This window comes from Rhinoraja longicauda, chromosome 26 (assembly GCF_053455715.1).
Source record: "Rhinoraja longicauda isolate Sanriku21f chromosome 26, sRhiLon1.1, whole genome shotgun sequence".
Taxonomy (NCBI): Eukaryota; Metazoa; Chordata; class Chondrichthyes; order Rajiformes; family Arhynchobatidae; genus Rhinoraja; species Rhinoraja longicauda.
Window position 1 is genome coordinate 9640336 of NC_135978.1, and position 15575 is coordinate 9655910.

Below are 15575 nucleotides of genomic sequence, written 5' to 3' on the forward strand. Positions count from 1 at the left end.
ATATAACTCAAATTAAGCTTCCAGAATAAATTTATTTTTAGATTTAGAAAGATTTTGCTTGCGCGGCAATATTCAGAATCTTCAAGATTGCAACTTTGCACTTTTAATGTTTAACCCAACCTTGAGAAGATGTCATGAAGAGTCTCCACAATTAATCCAATCAGCTGATCGGAGGAGTTACCTGTGCGGATTGAATTTGGAGATCTGGGATTCTTTTTCCGACAATTGTCCTCAGGAGATCTCCTCGAAACGTTTGAAAGTTTGCAGACTGGGCACCTCAGTGGTAAAGGAAGTTTAATGATGATAAATGTGTGCTGATCCACTTCAATGGGAAAAAGAAAAACTGCCATTCTGCACTTTGGAATATAAGAAACAAATAGGGTAGGTGTGCACTGGAGTCACGGGATACAAATGACTATGAGAAGCAATATCGCTGGTCAGCAAAATGGGCAACAAATCTCCGGAATTTATTTCTAGAAGTATGGTTCAATGGTTCAATGGTTCTTCATTGTCACGTGTACCGAGGTACAGTGAAATTTGATTTGCCATACAGCCATACAAAAAAAAAAGCAACAAGATACATAACTACATAAAGATTAAACATTAACTTAAACAGCCACCACAGTGGCATGTGAGAATCCCCAAGGCACACAGCATAAGCAGAGACCCGCGGCCTTCAGTTCAATGTCCGGGCCACACACACGCTCCTTCACCGTGATGTGACCAGAGTTGTACCGACCGCTGTCACTCTCTCTGCAGTCCCCGTCCGCCCGAACTGTCGGAAAGCCGTCCGCACTCGCACCAGACTCCGGGATGTCCACATGGAGCCATGTTCCCCGCAAACACCGAGACCCCTGCACTCACGGCAATAGAGAACTAATGAACCCGTGTTACTCTTGTAGTTACCTGTGTGATGCGGCGTACTGTTTGTGTGAGTGTGACCAACTGAAGTGCCAGAATATAAAATTATATATTAAGTATATCAAATAATGACAGGCAATCGGAACCTTTTTTTCACAGGATGGAAATATTAAATACTAGGGGACATATCTTTAAGGTGAGAAGGGCAAAGCTTGGAGGAGATGTGTGGGGCAAGTTTTTTTTCATGGAGTTTGGTGGGTGCCTGGTGTGGATGTGGAGGCAGATACATTTGTGGTATTTAAGAGACTTTTGGATAGGTGCAGGAATATAGATAATGTGCAGGCAGATAAGAGTTGGTCTTGATGTTGTGCTCAGCACTGACATTGTGGGCCAAGAGATCTGTTCTATGTACAGCATTTAACAGTAAGGCTGCAATGAAGAATATTGTCCATATTTGTGGGCATTACTATAGAAAAGACATGAAGGTGCAGGAGCAAGAAAATGCAATAAAAGACTTACTGGATGGGACTTGGGACTGAGCAATTGCAAGTGTTGGGAAAATTGAACGAGTATTTTACCTTAGGAGAGGGAAGAACTTATGGGTGACCCTCAAATGCTAAAGATAATGTTCAAAATTATGATTGGGTTGGAGGTGGAACTCTGGAGAGAATACTTCTGCTGGAGAAAATTCATGACATGGGGCCTTGAGTTGAAAATAGATAGTAATAAATCAAAATTAAAGAGATCTCACCCTCGTGGGTAGAACACTTATACCCACAGGAAATCTGAAGCAAATAAAAATGATAATATAATAAGGGAACTAGGTGAACACATGACAGAAAAGTAGAAATAGAACAAAATGCTGCAAAACCTGAAATGAAAAAGATAACGTGAGAGGAACTCCACAGTTGGAATGGCCCTGTTCGGTGCACTTTAATCTATGTAGTTCAGCGGTAGATTTGAACCCACCAGGATCCCTGCTACATCAGATGTACCATGTGCTGCCGAGCATTAGTCTTTTGAGATTTCTTACCACAGAGAAACAACTGGGCCAGACATATACAAGTGCAACAAAACATATTTTAAATAAAGAAGTAGAAACAAGGTAGAACTGCAGATACTGGTTTGCCAAGGAAAGACACAAAATGCCAGAGCAACTCAACAGATCAGGCAGCATCCCTGGAGAACATGGATAGGTGATGTTTTGGGTCGGGACTTTCCTTGGACTGACCAGACAGATCGAAATGCTGAGTTACTTCAGCATTTTGAGTCTATCCATATTTTAGATAAATCCTTATTAGAATACTGAACTAAAGTCTTACTCATGCAGAAAACCCTTGGTCAGTGGGGATACAGTGGTAGGTCCTGGCTCGAAGGGCTGAATGGCCTACTCCTGCACCTATTGTCTATTGTCCTTCACTGCCCCTAGATTGCCAGCTACCTACACTTGGACCATGGAGTTTTCTCCAGAGTCGCCTTCTACTGAGAGTCTGGTTTCCAACTCATTGATGTGGCCCAAGGATAGTGTGGTGCAAGATTTCTCCCAGAGTAATACTTGTCTGCATCAAAGACTTTGACAGCTAATGAGATTGTGTTCCTATTAAAATACTCAAAATAACGCTGAAACACACTTAAAGGCAATTAAATATATTTAAACTAACTAATGAAGTCAATTAAGAAAGGTTCACTTGGCATTCCTCTGGCGGCTATCTCTGTCCCCTTTGATTTCAATTAGATTGCTGCGCATCAGCTAAGATTAACCCCCTGTTGCAGGCTAATGGGTACTTTAACCAGCTGGAAGCCTGCAATGTCCACAATAATCCAGTTTAGACATGCAGACAATGCTGGGCATAGATGGACAATCACAGGATCACCCTGGGCAAAGCTCTGGTACCTGGCAGAACTGTTCATTAGTCTCCTGCCAGCAGTCTCTTCCTCATCTAAAAATTAAATGTAGTCCTAAAAAAACACCTCAAACATCCCACTGATGCAAGGCGCAAGGCGTAGGCCATTTAGGACTGAGATGAGGAAAAACTTTTTCACCCTGAGGGCTGTGAATCTGGAATTCTCCGCCACAGAAGGTAGTGGAGGCCAATTCGCTGGATGTTTTCAAGAGAGAGTTAGATATAGCTCTTAGGCCTAATGGAATCAAGGGATATGGAGAGAAAGCAGGAATGGGGTTCTGATTTTGGATGATCAGCCATGATCATATTGAATGGTGCTGCTGGCTCGAAGGGCCGAATGGCCTACTCCTGCACCTATTTTCTATGCTTCGATGTTAAGCTGACTTGATGTTAGTATCAGGCCTGTGCAAGGGAGAGAGGTGAAAAAAGGCTCAATGGAGATTACAAATTCAAGTCCTATGATGGATGTGGGATATCAATGACCCGATGCAGAGTTTCAATCGGAAACATGGACCATCCCTCTGCCTCCACAGATGCTGCCTGGACTGTTGAGTTCCTCCAGCGGTCTGCTTTTTGCTCCAAGTTTCAGCATCTGCAGTCTCTTGTGTCTCAGTTTACACGTTATAAGTTGCCTTGAGTCATGCAGCAGGGAAACACAAACGCTGTTTGTGTGCCCACCATCGATATTTCTCACCACAGAGATACAACTGGGCAAAACATATTGGTGTCACAAAAGGTATTTTAAATAAAGCCCTATTAGCCCACTGAACTAAAGTCATACTCATTCACAAAATCTAGGTTAGTGTTGACATAGTGGTGGATTCTCCATAACCCCAGGATTACAAGCTGCTTGCACTTGGACCATGTAGTTATGACCAGCCATGACCCAGAATATTGGCGTCCAAAATGATTCTGGCTCCCAACTCACTGGTGTAGCCCAGTGATAGCATAACACAATTCCTCGCCCAGAGTAATAGTTGGCTGCATTCATTGACAGCTAAATGAGATCCGGCTACCATTAAAATACTGAAAGAAAACACTAAGACACTTAAAATGCAACCATTTACAGTAATCCTACACTAATCCAATTCTTCTCCCCAAATTTCCATCAGCCCCCATTCACCGAGACACTAGGGACAAGTTACAATGGCCAATTAACCTGCAAGTGGGAGAGTCATCTATCGTGTAGGCACTGATAATATGAGATTTCACAGGGAAAGGCAGACAGAGTTTTAGTTTTAATTTTGAAGCTTGCCCCTCCATGCCCTCAGAAAAATTCTACTTCAGTTAAGACCTGTTGAGAATTTTCCCTTCCCCCAACAAAACATTCCCGTTCGTACCTGTCTTGTCCGTTGGCTGTGGCATGGGGTTGCCATCTTCCTGCAATGGAATTCCACAAGCTTGCCAGGGGAACCTGAGCAAAGACCAGCTGAAAGCTCATCTGGCTGCAGCACTTCCTAGGGGCCTCTTTGGTCTGACAATGAATGAATGAACACTTGATTGTCACATGTAACAAGTCACAGTGACATTCTTTGCTTGCATACCCAAGGTATGCAAATAGTCGCCCATAAAGGGCGCTTACAAAGTTACAAAGTACAAAGTGCCTCCGTGCCACATGCCCCTTTGTTCTTCCCCCCCCTACCCCTCCTCATTGTTGTTCCCCCCACGCCGAGTCCTCCATTGTCCATTGTTCTTCCCTCCTCCCTTACGGCCATCTACCTGGGTTTAGTTTACGAGTTAAAGAGTTCAGTTTATTGTCACGTGTACCGAGGGTACAGTAAAAATCTTTTAAAATTTTAAAAAAAATATTTTTATTTTTGAAAAGCATATGTACAAATAGAAATAAAAGACAAATTTGTTACAAAGTTCTTACATAGCTTCAATTTTAAAATTTTTAAAGAGAGAAAATAAAAAATAAAGCAGAAAGAAAAAAAAAACTATAAACTATTGGAAAGAGAGAATAAGAAAATTTTAAAAAAAGGTATAACTATAAAAATGAAAGGGGGTAGATCCGGGAGACAATGACCACAGTTGTACATCCAACCCTAAACTCAAGTTTCAACTTTTAATTTAAATTTTTTATTTTAGTCCTGTGCCAAACCCAAGTAAAAATCTTTTGATGCGTGCTAATCCACTGAGTGGAAAGACAGCTGAAAGGGAGGGAGCTGAAAGGGAGGGAGCTGAAAGGGAGAAAGACACTTTCTCCCACGTCACTGGGAGAAATGTCTGATACTGAAAATCACCCAAGTTCAGAAATCACGTCGTGGGCCCAGTCAGCGAAACGTCAATGAAAGTAGGAGCCCACTTGATAACCCCAATGATGTGTCTGCCCTGTCTTTCTCAACATCGGAGGAGCATAAGTGTGTGCTTAAAGGGCCCGTCCCAGTTGCACGATTTTTAAGGTGACTGTCAAAGTCGTAGCAGATCGCCAAAATTTTCATTTACCCTACGACAATGACCACGACAATGCCGAGTCAGGTCGATACAAGTGACTTTTTTTGTGAAACTAGCACCTGGCTAATGTCTTCAACAGTTCAACAGTTCAACAGAGCTTTATTTGTCATTCGGTACAAGGTACCGACCGAAACTACATAGCAGTCACACACAAAAAAGAACACAAGACATATGACCCCAACACATAACGTCCATCACAGTGACTCCAAACACCCCCTCACTGTGATGGAGGCAACAAAACTTCCACTCTCTTCCCCACGCTCACGGACAGACAGCTCGTCCCCGACCGACCCGCACAGTCCCCGCAAGGGGATGGAAGTCCCCGCGGCCGAGTCGCACCGGGCGCTGAGATGTCTCGCGGCCGAACCGGGCGGTGGAAGGCCCCGCGACCGAGCCGTGCACAGCTAAGTCCCGCGGCCGAGCCGCACCAGGCAATGTTAAGTCCAGCAGCCGAGCCGCACCGGGCGATGGAAGGCCCCGCGGCCAAGCCGCACCGGGCGATGTTAAGTCCAGCGGCCGAGTTGCACCAGCGATAAAAAGTCCCGCGGCCGAGCCGCGCCGGGCGATGTTAGGCCCCACGGCCCGGGCACTGTTAAGTCCCGCGGCCGAGCCGCACCAGCGATGTTAGGCCCCACGGCCGAGCCGCACCAGCGATGTTAGGCCCCGCGGCCGAGCCGCACCCCGCGCCGTGAGGAAGAGACCTATAGGAGAAAGGTTTCCCCCACCCCCCCCCCCACCCACCCCCACACCACCACCACCCCCCCACACATACACAACCAAAAAAAACCAAAAACCATCCAAACACCGACACACAACAAAAAAAAAAAAGGAAAAAGTCGAACAGACTGCTAGCGAGCTGCAGCCGTTAGGCGCCGCCACTTCCGCTCTCGGAAACATCGCGAAATTCCCACGCTTACCTGACCGTCAAACTGTCGCCTCCAATCTACCCGTCAGGACATAAATAAATTGGTTAAACAAAACTATCTTCTGGTATCTTCAAATGCCTTTTCTTAATTTAATTTTACATGCTTCTAAATGCAACTGTGACAACCTAGCAAACCTGGGGACAGCATGCAACAGCGCCCGCAATAAGCTACGATACCTGGCGACAAGCCAGCTGTCGCCGAGAAATTTCTATCTGGAAACTTTTTCCGCGACGCGCCGAGATCCGCTACGATTCATTGAAGACTCCTCACGATCATGCCTGCGGGATCATACACCCCGGTGAACATTCGGCGACATCCTAGTCGCCGGCAGTCGCCTTAAAATCACCTAAGTGGGACAGGCCCTTAAGCCTTCCATCGCCACCGAGAGCAAGTTAAGAGGTGGCACTTTGGATTTTAACATCACGTGCTGTGTATTTGAAAACATCCATGGAAAGACAGCTGAAAGGGAGAAAGACACTTTCTCACGAGTCTCTGGAAAAATATGTCTGATACTGAAAATCACAAAAGTTGAAGTTGAAACCAAAACAAACATAACCAGTGGTCTTCTTCCCCTTGTGTTATGTTGATCAGAAAACTTAAGTAATAACAATCCAATTTGGCTCACCTGAATATGAAGTATAGTCAGATTATTCATGGAAGGGTGAAGAATAGAATGGTGAGTGAAGAATAGAATGTGAAGGTAGACACAAAAAGCTGGAGTAACTCAGTGGGACAGGCAGCATCACTGGAGAGAAGGAATGGGTGACGTTTCGGGTTGAGACACTTCTTCAGACTTAAGAATAGAAAGTCATTCAAACTCTTCAAAAGGGAATTGGATAGGCTCTTGAGAGAGAATAATCTTCTTGACTGTGAAGAATGTGCATGAAAAGGTTGATTTACTCAGGCTTTACTCAGTGCAGGCACAAGGGGGCTGCATTGTATCTTTTTGTGTGATTCCATGTATTTGTACTGACTGAAATAACGATATTTCCATATGGCATCCCAGTAGATTATGGAGGTATTTGGTATCACACGAGTCTCCTCGGCATACAGTCATCGTGTGAAAGCCAACAGTTTTGATCACGCTCTGTGTTCTTTGTTTTAGGGTTGAACCGATCCTGGCCAGAATCAAAGAAGACAGAAAGCGAATAATTCTTCCTTCCATTGACAACATCAAGCACAAGACATTTGAGGTGCAACGTTATGAGAATAGCGCCCATGGCTACAGCTGGGAGCTCTGGTGCATGTACATTAGTCCTCTGAAGGAGTGGTGGGACCGAGCGGACCCGACATTGCCGATCAGGTCAGTTGTCCTTTCAGTTGTATTTTCGTTACTGTCCTATCGGAAGATTGATAAAGCAATGTAAGACGTGGATTATTATCAGTGGTACTTGAGAGGCAGGTTTTTTATGGAGCCCATCCAATGATTCATTGATGCGTGGGATCAGGAATCAGGAACCGAGGCATTAAGTGGCATGGTGCATACATGTGTTGTTTGCAGCATACAATTACAATACAGGCTTAGATCAATCACTGAGGAGAATTTTCACCTTCTAGAACTTAACTAATTTAGACCTCTGCAAGGAGACCTCCAGGCATGGAGTTATGACCCTCTTCATTGTGCAACGAATTCAGCCACGTTGCTTCTGAATTAACAACATGGTTCAATGGTGCTTCCTTGGTCATATATGCAGCTGCACAGAGAAATTCAGTTTGCACATTTACACATGTGGGCGCCGCCATGTTTTGGCGCCATTTTCAAGTCCAGATGTCCGGTCTGCCCGCCCGCTCGTTCTACTGGAGGAGCTGCCGATCCAGGTAGGCCTCAGGCTCCTGCGGGGCCTATCTCTGTCCTCTTCGCCCAGACCGACCCACGATCCGATGGCTCCTCTCCTTCCCCGGCCATCTTGCTGCCCTGGGTGCACCACCTGCAGCCAACCTCGAAGGCTCTGGAGGCATTACCCACGTGCTCCTCATGTCTGATGTATCAAGCGGCTCCCTCCCAGTACCGTGGTCTGAAGAGCCTTAGAGCGTAAAACAGCAAGTGCTCTCATCCAAAAAAGCCGGTGCAGCTGTAGAGTTGCTGTCTTACAGAGCTTGCAACCCCGGAGACCCGGGTTCAATCCCGACTACGGGTGCCGTCTGTATGGAGTTTGTACGTTCTCCCCGTGACCTTCGTGGGTTTTCTCCGAGATCTACGGCTTCCTTCCACACTCTAGAGACGTACAGGTATGTAGGTTAATTGGCTTGGTGTATGTGGAAATTGTCCCTGGTGTGCGTAGGATAGTGTTAATGTACAGGGATCGCTGGTCGGTGCAGACTCAGTGGGCCAAAGGGCCTGCTTCCGCGCTGTATCTCTAAACTAAACTAAACTAAACTAAACTAAAAAGAAGATAGACACAAAAAGTTGGAGTAGCTCAGCGCGACAGACAGCATCTCTGGAGAGAAGGAATGGGTGAAGTTTCGGGTCGAGACCCTTCTTCAGACTGTGCACATTAAACTAAAAAGAAGGCGAAGTTGAGAAGGAAGGCTTGCCTGATTTCTGCTGGAAGTGGATGTCCTTATCTGAACCTTTGAGCAGTCTGGCACAGAAGACAATGATAAATTGTTCTCTATTGTACGAGACATCTCAGTGTCTTACAAGTGATTTATTCTTTTCTTGAGGGAGGGCGGCCTGCTGATTCCCAGTGTCAGGTGTCCAACATCACAACCTGTGAGATCAGTCATGCATCAGAGACACTTGACCGATCATCCCGCAATCATTCTGGCGCTCCAATCAGTAGAAGACTCACTCTAACAGTAGTGTGGTATTGCACAGGTAAGTTAACGCCAGACATTGCCCCTGAGATTGGCACTTCATTTGCACATAATGTCGGCAGAAAACCTATTCCCCAGTGGTCTTGGATGAAACTTCACGATGCCCAGTGGAGTATTTTACTGGGCATTTACCTATCCAGTACAGTCTTAGGCCAAGATCGTCTCTGAGTAAATGCTGGAATCCCTAAAGACCTCATTTAGGATGAACAATGAGGAAGAAGAGAGTACTGAACCTTACTGAAGTAGTTGTTATAACAAGCTCAGCTGGCTGAAGGAGACTATCTTCTACGCTACAGACTGATGGGCCATTGGGATCAAAACCACCTTGGGAGAAAGGCTGTATGAAATTTGCCAGGTATTCCCACTTTCCTTGTGATTAACCCATTGGCTTTGCTTTAATCAACAGTAGATGTCCTTGTGGCTGTCTGTGCTGTTGCATCTCTTTAACAGTGTTTTGGGACCAGCTGTCAAGGGTGCGATTCCGATCTGAATCAGTCTGAGGAAGAGTCACGACCAGAAACGTCGCCTGTCCATTCCCTCCACAGATGCTGCCTAACCCGTGGAGTCTCTCCAGCACTTTGTGTTTTGCTCAAGTTTCCAACATCTGCAGTCCCTTGTGACTCCAAGTGCTACTGTCCACTGTTATTCCTTTGCAGGATTTTGGGAGAGATTCCCGCTTTGTTTTTGCCTCCCTAGAACATCATCGTCCAGAGTTCAAGGAGCTGGGTGGGTGGGGGGGGGGCGGGTGGGGGGGTCGGTTAGGAGGGGGGGGGGGGGGCGGAGCACAAGGAACAGAAGGGCTGGACGGAGAATTTTTTTAAACAGCTTCCTTCCAATATACCGAAGAATCTTAAGGAGCAACTCTCCAAACAAAGTGATTCCAAACTCTTCAAGAGCTGCAGAACATGGATAACTCTGTTATTGTTCAGAAAGATGGTCAAATATATGCAGATACATCAATATCCGAGTTCATAAAAGTGCTTGGACAGCCAGACGCTTCCAGTGTTAGAAAGGGTGCTGCGAATGAACTATGGGGTCTCTGACATAAAGGAGACAAATGATCCGAAGGAATGGTCCAGACAGAATATAAGAATAATCGACCAGCCTGATGAATTGGAAGGTCAGAGTCGTTCAGTCTGACGAGCACATGGGCTTTCAAAGCTGGAGAATTGAAGGACCACAAGCCTTTTTGTTGATGGATATTAGTTATGATAATCCATGACAGGTAAACTTAATTAAACTCCTGAGATTTCAGTTTTATTAACATATTTTCCGAGCCTCACCTCTCTCGTAGCCTTGAAAAGAAGCCAGGCTTATTTATTTTTGATCTTGTTTTTCCAACGTATTGTTGAATGTTGCCAGGGTGTCCGCTTGCAAGTGTATAAGTTAATACGGTGGCAGTTTCTACACTCTGGGCTGAGCTGGGCTGATAAGATACTGATTAAACCGTCTGAAGTCGTACTTTGACAGCAGTGTCACGATTGCAAAATTTAAACCGTGCAGCTTGGAAATTTTCATTATTACTTTGGGCAGGTTATAAAAGAAGAAAAAACTTGCACTTGGATGGGGGTTCGATGATTTGCTTCACTTCATTGTTTTATTTGGTCTTTTGGTACAGGCAGAGCATTCCAGGCAGGATACACACTAGTTTAAAAACTAAACTAAACTAAACTTGGACAATGACAGGCCTTAGGCATTTAAGATGGAGGTAGATACATTTTTGAAAGATCATGGAATTGAAGGCTAAGGGGCCTGTCCCACTTAGGCGTTTTTTTTAGGCGACTGCCGACGATTGCAACAGTCATAGCAGTTCGCCGTAAAACTGGCGACTGGACCCCCCCTTCGACAATGTCTACGACAAACTACAACAACCTACCACCTAGTTGACGTCAAGCTACGGCAAGCTACCGACAACCGGCGACCCAATCATCGCGACTTAGGACGTCCACCTACGACCGCACCTACGACAACCTACGTCCACACAGGCGGCAACCTACGACAACCGAAGCCAACCTACATCTACCCGCGACAAGCTACGACAAGCTTTGACCGTGTCGGCGACAACTGAAGACAATTCACGTCATTTTGGCCACCGTTTTGACACCGGTTGACGTAGATAGTCGCCAATGGAATTCAACGAAGTCAGCACCGGCGACAACCTACGTCACCTGGCGACAACCTACGACAGCGCCCACGTCAGAAGATGTCAAGCTACGATCATTGGCGTTAAACCAACGGTCGCCGAAATTTTTTAAACATTTCAAAATCCAGCGGCGAACAGGAAAACGCTACGACTCTTTGGAGACGACTCACGACCATACAGGCGACACCCCGGCAACCGTGTGGCGACAACCTAGTCGCCTGTAGTCGCCTAAAAAATCGCCTAAGTGGGACAGGGGTTTAGAGCAAACTGGCATTGAAGAGGAGTTGACATCAGCATAGATCAGCCATGAATATTTTGAGGGCTAGGTGGCCAACTCCTGCTCCCTTTCCTTGTGGTCTTGGGTATAGCAGATCAAGGAAAGACTCATCAGTCTAGGGTTTCTCCACAGCTTGCAGAAGAAGCGATGCCTTACATTTGCAGTGCGCAACCAGCCGTCTAATATTTCCCATTAATTGTAGGCCCAGACGTCAAATAGAAATCCTCCATTGCATAATATTATCTAAATATTTACCATGAGCCCTTATATAAGAAAATAACTGCAGATGCTGGTACAAATCGAAGGTATTTATTCACAAAATGCTGGAGTAACTCAGCAGGTCAGGCAGCATCTCAGGAGAGAAGGAATGGGTGACGTTTCGTGTCGAGACCCTTCTTCAGACTGAAGAAGGGTCTCGACCCGAAACGTCACCCATTCCTTCTCTCCTGAGATGCTGCCTGACCTGCTGAGTTACTCCAGCATTTTGTGAATGAGCCCTTATATAATCTTCCCATGGATGGTAGTAAATTAAATACTTCATTCACCCACAGATTAGACTACGAATAGTGAGACAGATGACCAAATCATAAATGGATATATGAACAGAAGTAACAAGTCAAATTTATGTACAGTGCATTCAGAAAGTATTCAGACCCATTCACTTTTTCCACGTTTTGCTACGTTACAGCCTTATTTTAAAATGGATTAAATTCTTTTTTTTTAATCATCGATCTCCACACAATACCCCATAATAAAAAAGCAAAAACAGGTGTTTATCAATTTTTGCAAAGTAATTAAAAGGAAGTAACCGAAATATCACATTTAAATAAGTATTCAGACCCTTTGCTATGACACTCAAAATTAAACTTATGTTCATCCTGTTTCCATTGATTATCCTTGAGATGTTTCTACAACTTGTTTAGAGTCCACCAGTGGTCAATTAAATGGACTGGACATGATTTGGAAAGGCACACACCTGTCTATATCAGGTCCCACAGTTGACAGTGCATGTCAGAGCAAAAACCAAGCCATGAAGGCATTGTACCAGAGATGCATGCAGCCATCGATGTTCAATGATGGGAGTGATGCTTGCCAACCTTCATTGTAAGCCTCGTGTCTATGGCAATATATCTGATTTTCTTTTCAGTTTAGGTCTTGTAATATCTCATGGAGCTTATCCTTATTGTAAAAATATTCAGACGCCGGTCTCCTGAGAACATTTTAATAGCGCAGGTTAAGTGGGGTCTGTGAAAGAGAAGGCTTCATCTCGAAGGAAGTGCTAGTTACAAGTGCATCAGCCATGCTCTGAGTAGATAATCTAATCAAGGATGTAGCACATTGTGTTGTTAAGCTGTGAAATAAAACTGTCATTACACTCTGTGCGCAAAAGATTTTCGGTTGGCGCAGAGAATTGACTTTGACCTTTGAATCCAATACATAAGATGTTTAATTGCAATGATTGAGTTTAAGGAAGAATATGAGACCTGTGAAATCCACAGTAAACTGGGCAAATGTTGGTAGATTACTCAATACAGCTTTTCATTGCTGAAGTATTTATTTTTAACTACTCTCACCATCATGTATTTAAAATGTGAAATTAATGTTGGTCCGATCTGCTTCATGACATATATTGTATCCACACATTACCAGCCCTTTGGATGTGCAATGCAATATTGTTTTCTGCAATTGAGTCAGATTTTCAGTGCGGTAGATGCTGTAGAGTAATGCAGTCATTCATATCTAAGCTCAAGTCTTGCTGTGCCTATTGCTCATCAGATCAATACCTAGATGCTTAATGAGACCAGTTAATCAGCAATATTTTTGATCATTGAATCGTGTGATGGCATTCTAGATGGCAACTGCTGTGGTCCATCACTGAACGGGCTGGGTAGTCATTGGCAATGTGCAACGTAGTTTAATTACGTGGAGACACGAGGAACTACAGGTAGTGTAAGAAAATAACTGCAGATGCTGGTACAAATCGAAGGTATTTATTCACAAAGAGCTGGAGTAACTCAGCAGGTCAGGCAGCATCTCAGGAGAGAAGGAATGGGTGACGTTTCGGTTCGAGACCCTTCTTATTCAGTCTGAAGAAGGGTCTCGACCCGAAACGTCACCCATTCCTTCTCTTCTGAGATGCTGCCTGACCTGCTGAGTTACTCCAGCACTTTGTGAATAAATACCTTCGAGGAACTACAGATGTGCGAACATTGAGTAAAACACAAAGGGCTGGAGTATCTCAACGTTGCTGGATAGGCAACGTTTCAGACTACGAGGAATGGGCCCAACGGGTCCACTTGGTCTAGTATCACCTAAAAATCGCCTGAATATTCCCTCCAGAGATGCTGCCTGAATCTGAGTTACTTCAGCACTTTGTAGTTCTGCTGCATTCTGCTTTGTTGGAGAAGTGCAATGTTGGAGATTGAGTATGTGCAGGACAGTCACAGGATGTCAGATTGAAGCCTGATGGGCAGTCTGTTGGATCTGTATCCAGATACTTATTGGTAGTGATTGGTATTATTATTGATTTAGTATTGTCATGTGTACTAGATACAGTGAAAAATTTTGTTCAAAGTTTCGTGAAAAATTTCATGAAAATGTTTGAATCACGACTTATTGTGGAGACCATTTTACAGTATTTTTTTTTAAAAATTGAGACTGCCATGTCTTATGCTTAAGATGCTCTGCTACACTGTACGGCTGTGGCACAATGAAGCGCAGATAGATTTTTAATGGTAGACGAGCGTAATGATTTTGACTGATTATATTTTTTATGAGTTTTAATGGAAATACTGGATCATTTATTTTCCATTGATCAACCGCCTTTTTAAAAAAAGGAAACTAGCATTGCTTCACGAATGTTTTTTTACTTTACTAAAATCACATACTCGGGCATGTGCCACTTTACCTCTCAGTTTCCTTGAAGCAGAAATAAAGGGGACAGCAAAACTCACAACATGGTGTGAGAACATTTACTCAGATCATCCATTCTTAATGTCAGCAAGTGGGCCCAGGTAGTCTCCAACAATGGAAAGACTCACAAATCACCTCTCTGTGTAATTAAAACGTGTTTATTGCAATTAAGATGTAAAGCGTGAGAAGATATTAATGCATCTGAAGCATGTGAGCTTAGCAGTTTGATTTACAGCCTGCAATTGATGCGTAGGTGGATGACAAGAAGTCCAGTTAAATAAATTTTAAAGCGCAAGACTTTACTTGTTTAAAGCAGATATTATTTGTACTTTGTCAAGGACTTCGAAGGTAGACACAAAATGCTGGAGTAACCCAGCGGGTCAGGCATCATCTCAGGAGGGAAGGAATGGGTGACGTTTCGTGTTGAGACCCTGATGTCAGGAGAGGGGGGCGGGACAAACGTCACCCATACCTTCTCTTCTGAGATGCTGCCTGACCCGCTGAGTTACTCCAGCATTTTGTGTCTACCTTCGATTTAAACCAGCATCTGCAGTTATTCTGCTACACATCTTGCCAAGGACTTTATATGTTGGTGGGATCTCTTTGGTTTGTGAGTCACAATACCGTCTTTATTGTTTTATCGTGTGCATAATGGAGGTTTGCGCTGTATGAATACGACTTGCTGTAATCTAAATTATTTATGACATAAATTTTAAGAAATTGTGTACACATGGCACTGAAAGCCCATCTTTGGATTTGGTGGTGGAGTTTGGTGGCTCTGTTGTATAGGCCCATACTACTCCCCTCCCTCCCCCAGTGTATGTGGGACAAACCTATACCGAACGCTACTGAAGTCAGAGACAAAATGCTGGAGTAACTCAGCAGGACAGGCAACATCTCTGGAGAGAAGGAATGGGTGACGTTTCGGGTCGATACCCTCGTTCAGACTGTATGTCAGGGGAAAGGGAAACGAGAGATAGAGATAGTGACGTAGAGAGATATAGAACAACTGAATGAAAGATATGCAAAAAGTAATGATGATCAAGGAAAGGTGGAGTCCACAATGATCCATTGTTGGCTGTGGGCTAGGTGATAGTGAGTTATACAGGCAGTGCAACTCAAAACAGGACGACAGTGAAACTAGTACGACTAGGGTGGGGGAGGGACGGAGAGAGAGGAGATGAATGCAAGCTTGAAGTTAGAGAAATCATCAATCATACCATTGGTTTGTAAGCCGCCCAAGCGAAATATGAGGCAGGCAGTGAACTTTGTCCTTAAGC

General features: G+C 44.4%; 1 protein-coding gene across 1 annotated transcript in view; it reads left to right on the forward strand.

The window, feature by feature from the left end:
- Positions 1–15575, forward strand: part of galnt17 (polypeptide N-acetylgalactosaminyltransferase 17) — a 314798-nt gene that overhangs the window by 132440 nt on the left and 166783 nt on the right. The window contains exon 5 of the mRNA XM_078422462.1: positions 7251–7448. Coding sequence (XP_078278588.1) covers positions 7251–7448 — 198 coding nt within the window. The remainder of the gene's footprint in view (positions 1–7250; positions 7449–15575) is intronic.